Source organism: Oryx dammah, unplaced genomic scaffold (genome assembly GCF_014754425.2).
Source record: "Oryx dammah isolate SB20612 unplaced genomic scaffold, SCBI_Odam_1.1 HiC_scaffold_2, whole genome shotgun sequence".
Classification (NCBI taxonomy): domain Eukaryota; kingdom Metazoa; phylum Chordata; class Mammalia; order Artiodactyla; family Bovidae; genus Oryx; species Oryx dammah.
In genome coordinates, this window is record NW_024070186.1 from 176,595,436 (window position 1) to 176,614,765 (window position 19,330).

Genomic DNA, 19,330 nt, shown 5'->3' on the forward strand with positions numbered 1-19,330 from the left:
TTGTTTCACAATAAGCATTACAGAATAAAGAGCTACTAAATATCTTTCCCATGGCCAACCAGAAATTATTATGGAACAAAACAATATTGACAACACATCTAAAAACAAAAAGCTCTAATATCCTAATTTTAATTTATCCAAGGGAAATGTACAATTTGCCAATAAGCACATGATGCTTGACATAACTACTCAGTAGGGAAAGGCAAATAAAGAAACAAAAAAAAACAAATATTGGTAGTGATGTGGAAAATTGGAAACTCGTGTGTTGCTATTAGGTATATAAAATGGTATGTCTGCTATGGAAAACAGTATACTAGTTTCTTAAAAAGTTAAACATAGATTTACCATGTGATGACAGCAATTCCATTTCTAGCATATACCCAAAATATTTGAAAGCAGGAACTCAAGCAGACATTTGTACACCAATGTTCACAGCATTATTCACAAAATCCAAAAAGTAGAAACAACCCAAATGCCTGCTTATGAATGAATGGATAAGAAGCATGTTATATCTTCATACGAGTATTCAGCCTTAAAAAGAAATTAAATTCTGATACATGCTACAACATGGATGAACGTAGAAAAGAATTATGCTAAGTGAAATAAGCCAGACACAGAAAGGCAAATAGTGTATGATTCTAACTTATGTGAGGCACATAAAATAGGCAAATTAATTGAGACAGAATATAAAGTGAAGTTGAGAAAATGGAGGAAGGGGTGTATTTTAGGATTATAAAATAGTTCTGGAAATGCATGGTGTTGATCATTGTGCAACATTGTGAGTGTATTTAATGCTGCTTGGATTTAAATTTAAATGAATTTAACACTTAAAATGGTAAATTTAATGTTTTATACATTTTACCACATTAAAAATTAAAAAAAAACAATAGGGAAGAATACAATTGGACATAAAGTTATATATTAATTGGGAAAAAAAGTAAGTGCTCATTTTTTTTTTCCTGATTCCATTTAATAGGAACTGTGATGGCAACCCATTCCAGTACTCTTGCCTGGAGAATCCCATGGACGGAGGAGCCTGGTAGGCTGCAGTCCATGGGGTCACTAAGACACGAATGAGCGACTTCACTTTCACTTTTCACTTTCATGCATTGGAGAAGGAAATGGCAACCCACTCCAGTGTTCTTGCCTGGAGAATCCCAGGGACGAGGGAGCCTGGTGGGCTGCCGTCTATGGGGTCGCACAGAGTCGGACACGCCTGGAGCAACTTAGCAGCAGCAGCAGCAGTGCTAGCATTTTCTAGACTTGTACTAATATTTTCCTTTCCTCTTCCTTCTCTCTTTCCAGGTTTGAAGCTCTGTTTAATGATCTGGAAATGAAAAAAGAAGAGATAGGCATTGCCAACTTCGGTGCTTCAATCTCTACAATGGAAGAAGTCTTCCTTAAGTGAGTGATAAAGACCTTAAAAAACTTACAAAACTTCTACCTCTAAAATCTTGCATCAGTTTGAGAGCAGACCCCACCCAGTTGGCATTGGAATAAAGTCATTGCAGTTATGGCTGTTAAAATATATATATATTATGCTATTGCATTTCTGTATTTTCAGGTGAGCCTATATGAAGATGTTGAGCTTGGGCCCTGTTGTTTGTGGTAAAAGATTTAGGAGTTAGTCAAGAAAAAAAGTCTTCCCCTACAGCTCAGTCAGTAAAGCATCTGGGACACAATACAGTAGTCTGCCGGTAATGCAAAAGTCCACCCATAAAGCAGGAGACCTGGGTTGATTGCTGAGTGGGGATGATCCCCTGGAGAAGGAAATGGGAATCCACTCCAGCATTCTTGCCTGGGAAATACCATGGACAGAGGAACCTGGTGGGCTACAGTCCATGGGGTCACAATAGTCAGACACGATGTCACAAATAAACCACCCCCACCAAGAAAAATAAAAGATTAATATGTCTATGTCATCATAGGAAAAGTTCTAGTTTTAACTTTAAATGACTTTAAAATTAAGTAGAAATGACTTTAAAATTTTGACTTAAGCATGTTTCTGTTGGGGAAGAAGAAATTTTCCTCTACCTTTCTAAGTGCTTCTGACTGGTCTAAGAATTAACTTGATGTGAGATAGAGCAGGAGAAAATCAAACAAAAGTTTAATAACATATATACATGGAAGAGACCCAGGAGCACTAAGTAGTTAACTAAAATGGCTGAAACCCTCACCTTAAATACCATCTTCAGCTCAAGACAAAAGATGTTGGAAGTAGAGGTTTTGGAATTCAAAAGGGAGGAAGACAATTCAAATGGAGCTGAAAAAAGCAAATGTTTGGTAAAAATACATTTGCTGGGCCAGGCAGAAACCATGGGACACAGAATAGACTCTAATCTATAGTCCCTGCCTGAGTTTCCTCCACACAGCTAAGCTATATTCTTTGCAGATACCTCTCATAATAGCCCTATTCCTAGAAAAGGCCCTTTTTCAAAATATTTCAGGTAGCTTAGATGGAAGTATAAAGAAAGACTTCCTGAGTCTTTTAGGCTCAATTGTTTTCAGCTTGCCCACATGGAAAGAGACATTTTGGGGTGGCAAATTTTCCTCCCCTACATTTCTATAATTTATTTAATTTGTATGCAGTTTGTTTCTTGCACTGTGCAGAAGTGCAAAATGAAAATGCTCAGAGAATGCAGGCTGTTACCTAGCAAAGTCAGATGGTTACCCATCAAAGGTTTTACAAAATGCCCTTCAAGTACTGTTGAAGCCTGGCTTGGAGAATTCTGAGTATTACTTTGCTAGTGTGTGAGATGAGAGCAATTGTGCAGTAGTTTGAGCATTCTTTGGCATTGCCTTTCTTTGGGACTGGAATGAAAACCGACCTTTTCCAGTCCTGTGGCCACTGCTGAGTTTTGCAAATTTGCTGGCATATTGAGTGCAGCACTTTCACAGCATCATCTTTTAGGATTTGAAATAGCTCAATTGGAATTTCATCACCATTAGCTTTGTTTGTAGTAATGTTTTCTAAGGCCTACTTAACTTTGCACTCCAGGATGTCTAGCTTTATGTGCGTGATCACACCATCATGATTATCTGGGTCATGAAAACCTTTTTTGTACAGTTCTTCTGTGTATTCTTGCCACCTCTTCTTATCTTCCGCTTCTGTTAGGTCCGTATCATTTCTGTCCTTTATTGTTCCCATCTTTGCATGAAAATGTCCCTTGATATCTCTAACTTTCTTGAAGAGATCTCTAGTCTTTCCCATTCTATTATTTTCCTCTCTTTCTTTTCATTGATCACTGAGGGAGGCTTTCTTATCTCTCCTTGCTATTCTTTGGGACTCTGCCTTCAAATGGACATATCTTTCCTTTTCTCCTTTACCTTTCGCTTCTCTTCTTTTCATAGCTGTTTGTTAAGGCCTCCTCAGACAACCACTTAGCCTTTTTGCATTTCTTTTTCTTGGGTATGGTCTTGATCACTGCCTCCCGTACAATGTCACTAACCTCCGTCCATATAAGGAGTTAGTATGTACCAAAATTCTCCAGAAGGACTGAGGGCATGCAAAACCTAAATGAGTGAAGATATTTTAATTAAGTACATCTGGTAAAGTACATTAAGCTAAAATATGTGTAGATACAATCATACTCTCCAAGGAGACAAAATACTGAATACCACTAGAAAAATGAGTCAAATGCCAGAATAGGCACTCCATAAGAAAGGATAAACTGTTACTCTGTGAATCTTCTTTTACAACTGTAAATCTTATGAAGTCTCAATTCAGATAAAGATAATGGATCAAAATTAACTTTTGCATTAATTCTATTTTTAACATTTAAGGAATGTCATTTCTCTGCAGTGGCTCTACCATTTTACATTCCTACCAACAGAGCACAACAATTTCAATTTCTTTACTTCTAAACCATATTTTTTTCTGTTGATTTGATAGTAGCCATGTAACGGCTGTAAAGTGGACCCTTATTACAGTTTTGATTTACATTTCACATCTTTTCTTGTGCTTATTGCCCATTCATACATCATCTTTGGGGAAATGTCTCTTCAAATCCTTTGCCCATTTTTTTAAACTTTTTATTTTGTATTCAGTTCAGTTCAGTCTCTCAGTCATGTCTGATCTTTGCAACCCCATGAACCGCAGCACGCCAAGCCTCCCGGTCCATCACCAACTCCTGGAGTTCACTCAAACTCATGTGCATCGAGTCGGTGATGCCATCCAGCCATCTCATCCTCTGCCGTCCCCTTCTTCTCCTGCCCCCAATCCCTCCCAGCATCAGGGTCTTTTCCAATGAGTCAACTCTTTGCATCAGGTACCAAAGTATTGGAGTTTCAGCTTTAGCATCAGTCCTTCCAATGAACACCCAGAACTGATCTCCTTTAAATGGACTGGTTGGATCTCCTTGCAATCCAAGGGACTCTCAAGTCTTCTCCAACACCACAGTTCAAAAGCATCAATTCTTTGGCACTCAACTTTCTTCACAGTCCAATTCTCACATTCATACATGACCACTGGAAAAACCATAGCCTTGACTAGATGGACCTTTGTTGGCAAAGTAATGTCTCTGCTTTTGAATATGCTATCTAGGTTGGTCATAACTTTCCTTCCAAGGAGTAAGCGTCTTTTAATTTCATGGCTGCAGTCACCATCTGCAGTGATTTGGAGCCCCCCAAAAATAAAGTTTGACACTGTTTCCACTGTTTCCCCATCTATTTTCCATGAAGTGATGAAATATAAATAACCTCAAATATGCAGATGACATCACTCTTATGGCACAAAGCAAAGAGGAACTAAAGAGCCTCTTGATGAAAGTGAAAGAGGAGAGTGAAAAAGTTGGCTGAAAACTCAACATTCAAAAAACAAAGATCATGGCATCTGGCCCCATGTTCTGTCCTGTGTTTTCTTCTAAGGGTTTTATAGTTTTTGGTCTTTGACCCATTTTGAATGGTGTTAAGTAAGGGTCCAAATACCTATATTTCCCTCTCTTTTCAGAGAAGGCAATGGCACCCCAGTCCAGTACTCTTACCTGGAAAATCCCATGGATGGAGGAGCCTGGTAGGATGCAGTCCATGGGGTCACTAAGAGTCGGACATGACTGAGCAACTTCCCTTTCACTTTTCACTTTCATGCATTGGAGAAGGAAATGGCAACCCACTCCAGTGTTCTTGCCTGGAGAATCCCAGGGATGGGGGGCCTGGTGGTCTTCCATCTATGGGGTCGCACAGAGTCAGACACGACTGAAGTGACTTAGCAGCAGTAGCAGCCCTCTCTTTTGGACCTCCTTCCATCTAGGTCACCACAGTGCATTAAGTAGAGTTCCCTGTGCTATACAGCATAGAACATGATGTTTTGATGTGTGTATACATTGTGAAATAGTAACCACAATAAAGCTAATTAACATATCCATCACCTCATACAGTCATCATTTTCTTTTTTGGTAAGAACACTTGAGATCTACTTTTCTACATCATTTCAAATTTACAATACATTATTATTAATTATAGTCACCATTCTGTGCTTGTGGAAAACTGTAGAACTTACTTAACACCATTCAAACTGGATCAAAGACCTAAATGTAAGAACTAAAACTATAGGTTGTGTTTTTATTCTGTGGATATGCATGAAAGTTTTTGATTTTCATGAAGTACAATTTGCCTATTTTGCCTTTTGCTACTTATGTATTTGTATAATCTATTCATTTTTCTATACAGTAGAAACTAACACAACATTGTAAAGCTACTATGAAAGTGAAAGTCACTCAGTTATGTCTGAATCTATGCAACCCCATAAACTATATAGTCCATGGAATTCTCTAGGCCAGAATACTGGAATAGGTAGCCTTTCCCTTCTTTAGGGGAATCTTCCCAACCCCAGGAATCAAACCCAGGTCTCCCTCATTGCAGGAAGATTCCTTACAAGCTGAGCTACAAAGCTAATATACTCAAGTAAAAATTTTTTGAAAATCATATTCTATACCTTTAATATTTATAATTTTCACTTGTCAATCACACTTAAATTGGAAAATAAGAAGATAAATAGAAAGTAAATGGCAAGATGTTAGATATAAACTCAAATATATCACTAATTACACTACATGTAAATAGACTAAAAACAATTCATGTGCTTCTAAGAGAGTATGTCTATGTGTGGGGGAAAATTTTTCATCAGGGTTGTCTCTAGGATTGGAACTATTTTCCTTCCATTTTTTTATATTTTGTAGTGTTTTCCTAATTGAAATTATTACCAATAAATAAAATATGAAGAATAAAAATTTTAGAAAAATGACAGAGAATTTTTTTCCTTAGGTTATAATTACTTGTGTATATTTTTTCATTCTTCTTAAGCATCCATACCAAAAGACACAGCTTTGGACATAGGCACTAAATGGAAAATGTAAGGATTTTTTTAAAAAAAAAACCTACTATCCACAGTCCCTATCATTTTATAACATAAAGAACACCTTAACATCCAAAGGAGAGTTATTATCTTTGATTTAAGATAAGTGCTTTAACTTGAATAAATTCAGCTTAATGAAACACAATATGTTATAATTGTTTTTCTCATCTTAACCACAGAATGGTAGAAACTTTACCATGAATTGGCATCGGTCCTCTGACTGGTTTATTGAGAGCCATTATTATCATACTTGGACTTCCCTGGTGACTCAAATGGTAAAGAATCTGCCTGCAATGTGGGAGACCAGGGTTCAATCCCTGGGTGAGGAAGATCCCCTGAAGAAGGGAATGGCATCCCACTCCAGTATTCTTGCCTGGAAAACCCCATGGACAGAGGAGACTAGAGGGCTACTGTCCACGGGGTGACATAGAATTGGACTGGACTGAGTGACTAATACTTTCACTTTCACATTATCATACTGCTTTTATACAATATACTTAACAGTCAGTAAGAAAGATCAAAGAGTCCTCCAAATTTGGAAATTTGTTTGCTATTTGACAAATAAAATAGATTGAAGGTATAATCAAAGTAAAATATTTTGTGCTTTTTGTGTGTATATGTGTGTATTTAGGGTCAATAAGCTGGCAGATTCTGAAACGAAGATTCAATCTCTTCAGTCTTCTCTTTCGATAAGCCAAAGAGGACAAAACAGGAATCAGAGTAGGAGCATGTTCAGAAATTATGAAGGACCAGTTACTCCCAGATTAAATGAAATTGCTAACATTAAATTTAATACTGGGGTGAGTATATTCACTAAGAATGTAAGACTAGTATATTTGGCTTGGGTGTATATACTACCTGAATTTAAAAGATGTTTGGAGTATGGCCATAGGAGAGTCAAGGAGATAAGGAACAGTCTGTACCACAACTCCATTAATTTCCTGATGCAGGAGAAATGGGTTTTTAGATAAAGATCACAGCTATGTCACTTTCACCATTGTTATTTCTCAGAATCACTGAGAGGTTCTCTTCATTTTCTAATAAATTTTCCCTTTATTTGGTTCTAACAAGGCCCAAGAGTTACTTTTAGAAGATACTGGTTGATCAGATTAGGGGCATTTTCTCACTATGAACCATTGTTAGTATACTGAACAAAGTAAAAGATAGTAGATCTATACAAGCTTTTTTAAGGGAAATATCCCCATAAAACTGTATGGGGATATTTCCCTTAAAAAAGAGAGATGGAAAGATTATGGTTTGATGTTAAATTAAATAAATAAATATAATTTTTTCCAATCAGAAATAATACAAATATATTAATGAATAAAATCACCTTGACAAGATTTTCACTATAGTTAGGTAAGAAACCAGATGTTAAGTCTTTTCCCTTAATACCTTATACAAATAAATTTTCCATACCATTTTGTTTTCTTTGGTTAAATTCAAGAATATATTTGTATAATATGTGTTTATCTTTTGCTATAAAATTTTTGAGCATTGAATTTCAATTTGAATATCTTCCTTGGATCACGAGTAATTCTGATGCTATGTTCTTCTCCTCTTTTTAGTTTCCACTTTACCGGCAGCAGTTTCATTCCATGTTTTTAAAGAGAGCACTATTCAATTGGCGCAGTTGGAAGTTGACATTGCTACATATATCAATAATTTTGTTGGTCACTACTTACCTTTTAACAGCTCTAAACTTGCATTATACTATGCCTGCCAGAGCAATGGACTTAAGTCAATATGGTCGAACAATTGTACCTTACTCAGTTTCTGGGAATTCTGTTTTGGCTCTAAATTTCATAAAGAACCTTGAGATTTTTTTAAAGCTTAAGAATCAAGAACTTCGGGAAGTACAAGGTAAGACCTGTAGGAAAAAAGAGACTGCTGCTATATGAAGACCTATATGTATCACTTGCAAAGAAGGAAGTTAACTATGCTATCTAGCTACCCATTTCTTTCTTTTCCTACTAACTACCAGTATCTTCAGTTCAGTCGCTCAGTCATGTCCGACTGTGCAACCCCATGAATCGCAGCACGCCAGGCCTCCCTCCATCACCAACTCCCGGAGTTCACTCAAACTCTTTTCCATCGAATCGATGATGCCATCCAGCCATCTCATCCTCTGTCGTCCCCTTCTCCTCCTGCCCCCAATCCCTCCCAGCATCAGGGTCTTTTCCAATGAGTCAACTCTTTGCATCAGGTGGCCAAAGTATTGGCGTTTCAGCTCTAGCATCGGTCCTTCCAATGAACACCCAGAACTGATCTCCTTTAGAATGGACTGGTTGGATCTCCTTGCAATCCAAGGGACTCTCAAGAGTCTTCTCCAACACCACAGTTCAAAAGCATCAATTCTTTGGCGCTCAGCCTTCTTCACAGTCCAACTCTCACATCCATACGTGACCACAGGAAAAACCATAGCCTTGACTAGATGGACCTTAGTCGGCAAAGTAATGTCTGCTTTTGAATATACTATCTAGGTTGGTCATAACTTTTCTTCCAAGGAGTAAGTGTCTTTTAATTTCATGGCTGCAGTCACCATCTGCAGTGATTTTGGAGCCCAAAAAAATAAAGTCTGACACTGTTTCCACTGTTTCCCCATCTATTTCCCATGAAGTGATGGGACCAGACGCCATGATCTTCGTTTTCGGAATGTTGAGCTTTAAGCCAACTTTTTCACTCTCCTCTTTCACTTTCATCAAGAGGCTTTTGAGTTCCTCTTCACTTTCTGCCATAAGGGTCGTGTCATCTGCATATCTAAGGTTATTGATATTTCTCCCAGCAATCTTGATTCCAGCTTGTGTTTCTTCCAGTCCAGCGTTTCTCATGATGTAAGTTGATAATTAATGGAAGCATTCTGGCTATTGGTCTTTCAGCTAATTGTATCACCTTTCAAAGGATGAGTAAAAGAGCCAAAATACTATGTTGTTGTGAAATTTAACATACAAATCTGTATTCTGAGCAGAATATAAAAATGTTTCTCTAAGCTCTCACAGGGTAAAATAGTTCCAAGATCTGAAGCTTCTCCTTTACAATATTGATCTTTCTAAAAACAGATGGCTGAAGACTTAATAGATTGATTTTTCAGAACTACTATTTTGAAGATAGTACAAATAGCTGTACTCATTTGCTCAATGTTTACTTTTAGTCAGAACTGTGAATATACTGAACAATTTTTCTGCATTATGTTTCTAAATGCTAAAAGCAACCCTTTTATGTAGCTTATTTTTTTGTTGTTGTTCATTTATGTGTAAAGCATGTGTGCTCAGTCATGTCCAATTCTTTGTGACCCCATGGACTGTAGTGTGCCAGGCTCCTGTGTCCATGGAGTTTTCCAGGCAAGAACACTATAGTGCGTTACCATTTCTTATTCCAGGGAATCTTCCCAACCCAGAGATCAAACTGTAAGCCGAGTGTGGAGAAAAAGAGAATGAGCCGGGCAGTCAGGCAAAAAAAGATTTATAATAGGAAGAAAGCAAGTGACTGGCTTTAGAGAGAAACCAGTACTCTCCCTTTAAGCCAACCCTTCTTATACCTTATCAATGGGAAATTGTGCCCTGAAGGGAGGGAGCCTTTGTTTATCTTTAGCACAAAGCTGGGGTCTTGTGATCATGCAGAGGGGTCTCGTGGTCAGGTGGTCATGTAGTCTTGAGAACTGGCACCAGCAGGGAAAAACAGACTATCACTTTAAGGGAAAAACAGGATGCCACAGGGCAATGTGGCCACTGTGACTTCATCCCTTGTTTGTCAGGTCACCATAATGGGCCATTTTTAAACAATATACTATGAGCCAGCCCCTTGTGACCCCTAACACAAACCTGCATCTCTTGCATCTCCTACATTGAGAGGAAAAAAATTTTTTTCACCACAGGACCACCTGGGAAGCCCATAAATTAGGCCAAAACCTAGTGGATGGAGAATTTTGAATTCTTTGTATGATTGAATGAGTCCACTCTTCCACAAAAGCAACAGAAATACTTAGAAAATAATTCTTAAAAATCAACCAACTTACAATATTGGAAATTAAGCAAAAGCACAGAACAAGCTAAAAAGTGTCTATTTTAAAAACTACTGAACCTCTATTAAAAAAAAAATAGTAAAATCTGTAGCATTTTAACTATTCCTAGCTATGGGTTTTCTAGCAGTTATGTACTGATGTAAGAATTTAGACCACAAAGAAGATTGAGCACTGAAGAATTGATGCTTTCAAACTACAGTGCTGGAGAAGCCTCTTGAGAGTCCATTAGACAGCAGCAAGGAGATCAAACCAGTCAGTCCTAAAAGAAATCAACCCTGAATTTTCACTGGAAGGACTGATGTTGAAGCTGAAGCTCCAATACTTTGGCCACCTAATGTGAAGAGCCAACTCACTGGGAAAGACCCTTATGCTGGGAAAGACTGAGGGAAAGAGGAGATGAGGGCAACAGACGATAAGATGCTTGGATGGCATCACTCAGCAAGCTCTAGAAGATAATGAAGGACAGGAAATCCTGGCATGCTGCAGTTCATGGGATTGCAAAGGGTCGGACAGAACTTAGTGACTGAATAACAACAGTTCCTATGGGTCTCCCTCCCCTCAGTGGTTTGGTATCCATGAAAGCCAGAACCTCACAGTTGATGGAAAGAACTGATCTCTTCAGAGCCCTGTTAAAAGTCCCATTTATAAGGATTGTCACTACTTTGACTGAAATAGAAGTTCTTTGAAAAACTATATTCCCAAGGCATTATTCCTACTGAATTTAAATTAGGGCTCAACTCTTTAGGAAAATCCCTAACCCCAGGGAATTATTTAAAGCAATCGAAATCTGCTGGTAATAGCACCACAGGTAGCCAAGGCTCTGCTTTCAGTTGGGCCAAATAAGAGCTTACCCAGAAAGCAATTTTAAAGGAATACCTGGAGAGCTAGATGACCACAGTGGACTTTAAAGTCCTGATATTCTTGCAGACCTAGAAAGCTCAGAATGGTAGTATGCATGGCCAGAAATAACCTAGGAAATGAGAAGAATCCAGTCACTTACTTCTAGTTGATGTTGAGGCCCTACACAGGCAAGCAATGAAAGTTGAGGCTGAGTTGTAAGCTGCTTGAAATTTGAAAGTGTGCCTTTGTTCAAAGATCTCCTTGGCCAAGGGTGGTAGACTTACTGGCTCTAGACATTTAAAAGAATCTTTTAGCTAATTGCTAAATTATATTGATTTAAGACTGACCCCTAGAAGCCAGGCTTAAAGACCAGAATTCTTTTTTAAGTTCATCAGAGAAATAAGTGGCTGCATACTGTAGAGAATACCGAATCTACAGAACTGTCCACAAAAGTCATTAAGCAAATGAGTAGCAGCAACAACAACAAAATTAACAGTAACTATACACAGGGAAGTTCCGATACCAGAACTGATACACTATCCTATATGCCCAGTTTTCAACAACAACAGAATGAGAAGAGAAAGAGCAATGGGCTGAATTGTGTCCCTTCAAAATTCATATGCTAAGCCCTACCTTCAATATCTCAAAATGTGACTATATTTGAATATTAGATCTTTTAAAAAGTAATTAATTTAAAAGTCTTCAAGAGTGGTTCCAATGTGCAGATGAGGTTAGAACCATAGAATCAGAGGAACTCCGGGCTCAGGGATGCCAGGCATAGATGTGGGAGGAAGTAAGGGGCTCCTCTAAAAACAGGGAGATTGAGAAAAAGGTGGGCTTCTGGTTCAAGACTGCAGAGTAGAAGGATGTGAACTCATCTCCTCCTTTAAGAGGACCAGAATCACAACTAGCTGTTGAACAATCATTGACAGGAGGGCATGGGAACCACCAGAAAAAGTCACCCATGTCCAAAGACAAGAAGCCACGAGATAGTAGGAGGGACACAATCACAATATAATCAAATGTCATACCTGCCAGGTGGGTGACCCACAAACTGGAGAACAATCCCAAAAAATTTTTTCCCACTGTTGCAAAGGTTCTGAGCCCCACATCAACCTCCACAACCTGGGAATCTGACAAAGAAACTGGGAATCAACAGGGAATTTGACCTTGAAGGCCAGAAGAATTCTGTTATAGGACTTCCACATGACTGGAAGAAATAGAGACTTCACTCTTGGAGGGAAAAAACCATCTTGTTGTAACCAAGACACAGGGGAAAGAGCAGTGACCCCACAGGAGACTGACCCAGACCTACCTGCTGGTGTTGGAGGTTCTCCTGTGGAGGCATGGGTCAGTAAGTGCTCACCACAAGGATGGAGGCATGGGCAACAGCAGTCCTTTAAGGTCCTGCTTGGTATAAGAACTCCTGGAGATCACCATTAACCCTACCATAGAGCCCATAGACTCCAGGGCTGGGTCGCCCCAGGTCAAACAACAAACAGAAAGGGAATACAACCGCACCCATCAGCAGATAACTGTGTTAAAGCTTTATTGAGAAACACCCACCAGAGCAACACCCAGTTTTTCCTACCACCAGTCCCTCCCATCAAGAAGCTTACACAAGCCTCTTAGCCTCATCCACCAAAGGGCAGACAGAAGAAGCCAAAAGAACCACAATTCCACAGTGTTAGAACAAAAACCACATTACAGAAGGTTAATCAGGATGAAAAAGCAGAGAGTTATGCCCCAGATGAAGGGATAAGATAAAACCCCAGAACAACAATTAAATGAAGTAGAGATAAGCAACCTTACAGGAAAAGAATTCAGAATTGTGATAGTGAAGATGAGCCAGGATCTCAGAAACAGAATGGAGAAGATGCAAGAAATGATTACCAAAGACCTTCAAGAACTAAAGAACAAACAAATAGAGATGAACAATACACTAGAAGGAATCAATAGCAAAATAACTGAGGCAGAAGAATGAAGTGACCTGGAGGACAGAATGGTGGAAAACACTGCCATGGAACAAATATAGGGGGAAAAAAGGGAAAAGAAATGAAGACAGCTTATGAGATGACTGGGACAACATTAAATGCACCAACAAGCAAGGAATATTTACTGTATAGCACAAGCAACTGTAGTCAATATCTTGTAATAACCTATAATGAAAAATAATATGAAAAATAATATGTGTATATGTACAACTGAATCATTTTGCTGTGAACCCAAAACATTGTAAGTCAACTAAATTTCAATAAAAAATATATATATTAAAGAAAAAAAGAAGTAATTAATTTAAAGTGAGATTATTAGAGCAGACCTTTATCCAGTGATTGGTCTCCTGTTAAGAGGCTGAAATTAAACTCAATTTTAGCCAAAGGCTGTGAACCAATAAGGACACGGATACACATACATAGAGGAAAGACCACGTGAAAGCACAAAGACAAGAACGCCATTTATGATCCCCGGGGAGAGATTGCAGAAGAAACTCACCCTGCCAACACCTTGATCTTGGACTTCTAGCATCTAGAACTGTGAAAAAAACCCTATTCTAAGTCACCCAGGCTATGGTACTTTATTTTGACAGTCCCAGAAAACTAAAATAGAGAGAAACAGAAGAATGTTACCCATATGCTGGGGGAAAGAAAGCCAGTAGAAGATGCACTTGAGGAAAGGCAAATGTTGAACTTAGTATACAGAGACTATTTGTTGTGCAGTCAGTCATGTCTAACTCTTTGTGAGCCCATGGACTGCAGCACACCAGGCTTCCCTGACATTCACCATCTCCAAGAGTTTGCTCATGTCCATTGAGTTGATGATGCCATCCAACCATCCCATCCTCTGTCATCCCCTTCTTCTCCTGCCCTCGATCTTTCCCAGTATCAGGGTCTGTTCCAAAGAGTCAGCTGTCACATGAGGTGGCTGACGTATTGGAGCTTGAGCTTCAGCATTAGTCCTCCCAATGAATATTCAGAGTTGATTTCCATTACAACTGACTGTTTTGATTTTTGCTGTCCAAGGGAGTCCCAAGAGTCTTCTCCAGGACCACATTTTGAAAGCATCAAAACTATAAATCAGCTATTACAAATATTTTTGACATACTAAAGGAAATATGTTTAAAAAGTAAAGGAATGTATGGCAACTTCATCTCTCCAAGAAGAGAATTTTAATGGAGAAATATAAATAAAAATTTCAAATGGAAATTCTGTAGTTGGAAAACATAACTGAAATGAAAATTTCACCAGAGGGACCCAATGATAGATTTGAATTGGCAGAAAAATGAATTGCTAAATTGAAGATAGTTAATAAAGATTATCTGATCTGTGAAATAGAAAGGAAGGAACAGCTTCTGAGACATGGAACAACATCAAGCATGCCAACACAGGTATAATGGGAGAACCAGGAGGCAAAGAGGTTGATAAAAAGGCAGAAAAGTATTTGAGGAAATAATGACTGAAGACTTCCCAAATATAATGGAAAACATTAATCTTCACCTCCAAGAAGTTTAATGAATTCTAAGTATGGTAAACTGAAAAATAATCACACCTAACACAACATAATTTAACTGATAAAAGTCAAAAAGGAAATCTTGAAAGCAAAGGAGGAAAATAATATTAACTAAAAAAAGGTCATTAAAAAGAAAATTTTTAAATTTGGATATATTCACATGATGACATATCATATAGTAATAAAAAAAAAAAAAACATAAAATTTACCCAAAACAGCATGGATTAATATTAGAAGTAGAGTGTTGAATTGGCAAAAAATAATAAAAAGACTACTTAAATTTTTATATTCTTTTCAGAAGGCTCAAAACCAAACACCACAAAACAACATATTGCAGTGGAAGTCGGAGGTGCTCTGTACAGTCAGCAATAAGACCTAGAGCTGACTGTGGCTCAGACCACGAGCTTCTTACTGCAAAATTCAGACTTAAATTGAAGAAGGTAGGAAAAACCACTAAGTCATTCAGGTATGATCTAAATCAAATCCATTGTGATTACACACTGAAGGTGATGAATTCGATTTAAGGGATTAGATCTGGTAGACAGAGTGCCTAAAGAACTATGGCTGGAGGTTCATAACATTGTACGTGAGGCAGTGATCAAAACCATCCCAAAGGAAAAGAAATGCAAGAAGTCAAAGTGGTTGATTGAGGAGGCTTTACAAATAGCTGAGGAAAGGAAAGAAGAGACGTGAAAGGCAAGGGAGAATGGGAAAAATAACTCAACTGAATGAAGAGTTCCAGAGAATAGCAAGGAGAAATAAAAAGGTTTTCTTATATGAACAATGCAAAGAAATAAAGGAAAACAACAGAATGGGAAAGACTATAGATCTCTTCAAGAAAATTGGAGATATCAAGGGAATATTTCATGCAAAGATGGTCATGATAAAGGACAGAAATGGTAAGAATCGAACAGAAGCAGAAGAGACTAAAAAGAGGTGACAAGAGTACACAAAAGAACTATACAAAAAAGATCTTAATGACCCGGATAACCACGATGGTGTGGTCACTCCCCTAGAGCCAGATATCTTGGAGTGTGAAGTCAAGTGACCTTAGGAAGAATTACTACAAACAAAGTTAGTGGAGGTGATGGAATTCCAGCTGAGCTATTTCAAATCCTAAAAGATGATGCGGTTGAAACACTACACTCAATATGTCAACAAATTTAGAAAAATCAGCAGTGGCCACAGGACTGGAAACCATCAGCTTTCATTCCAATCCCAAAGAAGAACAATGTCAAAGAATGTTCAAACTACCACAAAATTGCACTCATCTCACATGAGACCAAGGTAATCCTCAAAGCTAGGTAATGCTTTAAGCTAGGCTTCAGCAGTACATGAACCAAGAACTTCCAGGTGAACAAGCTGGGTTTAGAAATGGCAGAGGAACCAGAGACCAAATTGCCAACATTCGTTTGATCAGAGAGAAAGCAAGGGAATTCCAGAAAAACATCTACTTCTGGTTCATTGACTATGTGGATCACAACAGACTTTGGAAAATTCTTAAAGAGACTGGAGTACCAGACCACCTTACTTGTCTCCTAAGAAACCTGTATGCAGGTCGAGAAGTAACAGTTAGAACCGGAGATAGAACAACTGACTGGTTCACACTGGGAAAGGAGTACGTTAGGACTGTATATTGTCACCCTGCTTATTTTCTTCTATACAGAATACACCATGTGAAATGCCAAGCTGGCTGAATCACAAGCTGGAATCAGGATTGCTAGGAGAAATATCAACAACCTCAGATATGTAGATGATACCACTCTACTGGTAGAAACTGAGAGGTGCTAAAGAACCTCTTGAAGAGGGTAAAACAGGAGAATGAAAAAAACTGGCTTGAATTCAACATTCAAAAAAATATGATCATGGCATCTCTCTCATCACTTCATGGCAAATAGGAAAAGTGAAATAGTAAAACAAAAAACAGAAAAAGTGGAAGCAGTGACATATTTTATTTTCTTGGGCTCCAAAGTCACTGTGGATGGTGACTGCAGCCTTGAAATTAAAAGACGTTTGCTCCTTGGAAGGAAAGCTATGATAAACCTAGACAGCATATTAAAAAGCAGTGACATCACTTTGCTGACAGTGGTCTGTATATTATTGATACCAACAATTGGTACACTATAAAATATAGATTTAACACAAAATGCATATTTGCATAATAGAAGAACAAAAAGGAGATAAGACATATAGAAAACACAAAGCAAAATGTCAGTTATAAATACTAGAATATCAGTAATTATATTAAATATAAATGCATTAAACAATCCAATCAGAAGGCAGAGGTTTTTCAGACTGGAATTTTTTAAATCTAACTTAGATGAAAGATTAAAGGGGTGGGGTGAGGACACAGATTACCAAAACTCACTTAACAGCATCAAAAAGAATAATGTACATACAAATAAATGTCAGAAGAGGTGCAAGACTTGTACACTGAAAGTTATAAATACTTCTGAGGAAAATTAAAGCTCTAGATACATGAAGGGATATTCCATATCATGGATTGGAATACTGAATATCATTAAGATAGAAAATTTCCCCAAATGGATCTATACAGTCAATCCAGTTCCTATCAAAATTTCAGCAGACTTTTTTGCTGAAATGGACAAGTCAATCCTCAAATGTATGAGGAAATGTAAATGACCTAGAAGAACCGAAACAATTTTGAAAAAAAAAAAAAACTATGCTTATTTTAGACAAAAATAGAGCAAGAAATTCCTAGTAGTTTATTGTTTTTTTCAAGTTGTAAACTTATAGTAGGGATTACTGAAGTGCAGAATTCTTGAGGTTTGAAGTAGTCATTGTAGGAATTGGAAAGGGAAGAGACAATGGGAAAAAGTTTTGGTCTTTCCACTTTGACATAAGTAGTAGGTGACTTATCACATACTGACTAATCAATTTCTTTATTTATTCTAGGCAATGTAATGAACCACATAAAGGAAAGTAAAGAGTATCGTGACTTCTCCATGACTGCATTTTCCATTGAGGTTGAGAAAAACAATACAGTATTTACTGTTTTTTTCAATAATGAGGCATACCATTCAGCTGCAACATCCCTAGCGGTGTTCGACAATGTTCTTTTCATGTCACTTTCTGGCCCCAATGCTTCCATTAAAGTCTCCAACAAGCCTCAGCCTCTCCCTCGTTATGGTTCTAACATAGTGTATGTATGACTGACTTTCCTTTTACTGGAATTGAGCCTTGATATATAGCCTTGTTAAGTGGCAATGTATATTTGAAAATAACTACTGAAATTAGCATTTTATACTTTTATTTCATTATTTATTCCATCTTTTATTTCATTTTCCATAGGCCTACAAGTGGATTACAAGTAGTATTATGTTTGACTTTTGGCCTGGCTGTTGTGATTGGTAGTTTTTGCCTTCAGACAGTGACTGAGAGAGCCACCAAAGCAAAGCACATCCAGTTTGTGAGTGGAGTCTATTTACTGACTTACTGGCTCTCTGCTTTGCTCTGGGATCTCATCTACTTCTTCATTACCTGCTGCTTCCTACTGGTGAGTGTCAGCTGAATTTGTACAAAGGCTCATTTTTTTTAATGTCTCCGATAGGAAATTTCTATTCAACTAATTGTATCCTGAAATAAAATTTAAAGATATTTGAAACTACTTTGGCTTATTATGCCAGAGAATATATTGTGAAAACCTCATTATGGAAATGTACTACCTCATGTTCTTTCAACTGGAAAAAAATACTTTTCTTTGAAAAGTCTCTCTTGAATTGGCTTCCCATGTAATTGCTCAGCATAATGCCCAGGGCCCAAAACTAAAGGGAAAAGAGCTATTACTTGTAATTTGTCCCTCACTAATCATATAGATAAGTCACTGCCACTAATTCCCAATGCTGAGCTCTCTGGTAAAACTGGACTGTAGCACACAATTTAGAATCATGACTTAAGCGAGGGTTTCCGTTACTATTCAAAGTCTCCCATTCATGCTGCAAATCCAAAATGGCTAGATCTGCAAAGCAAAACTAACTTGGACTCAGACACCCAATTTTAGATATTGAGACTAAAGAGCAAGCATGTAAGGATGTTACAGTGTCCTTTAAGTTAATGATTTTCTCATTAGTGAACTTGGCAATGTCTTTTACTTTGTATGCATATCTGAAGGTGAGGTAGATGTGAAGTTGTATAGTTACTAAAGGGATAGACACATGAGTAAAGGAGGTAAGGTTTTTTTTTTTATGTACAAAAGTCATAAAAGAAAGTGAAAGTGTTAGTCACTCAGTTGTGTCTGACTCTTTCTGACCCTATGGACTATAGCTCACTAGGCTCCTCTGTCCATGGAATTCTGCAGACAAGATACTGGAGTGCGTTGCCCTTTTCTCCCCCAGGAGATCTTCCCTACCCAAGGACTGAACCCGGGCCTCTTGCACTGCAGGCAGATGGTTTATTATCTGAGCCACCATAGCGAGTGGCTACAAGAGATTTGGTGGACTTAAATATGAGTAAGACAATGTCTCAGCCCTCAAATAGTTCACTGCTCAGCAAAGGACATGTAAAATAGGTGGCTAATTCTACTATAAAAGATGAGCTAACAAGTCCTAATTCAAACTATATATACCATGGAAAGGTAAAATTAGTTTTCT

At 37.9% G+C, this 19,330-nt stretch overlaps 1 protein-coding gene across 1 annotated transcript in view; it reads left to right on the top strand.

The window, feature by feature from the left end:
• Positions 1-19,330, top strand: part of LOC120882554 (ATP-binding cassette sub-family A member 3-like) — a 208,714-nt gene that overhangs the window by 130,660 nt on the left and 58,724 nt on the right. Inside the window, exons 17-21 of the mRNA XM_040266571.1 lie at positions 1,306-1,404; positions 6,984-7,152; positions 7,921-8,215; positions 17,637-17,883; positions 18,033-18,237. Of these exons, the coding sequence (XP_040122505.1) occupies positions 1,306-1,404; positions 6,984-7,152; positions 7,921-8,215; positions 17,637-17,883; positions 18,033-18,237 (1,015 nt within the window). The remainder of the gene's footprint in view (positions 1-1,305; positions 1,405-6,983; positions 7,153-7,920; positions 8,216-17,636; positions 17,884-18,032; positions 18,238-19,330) is intronic.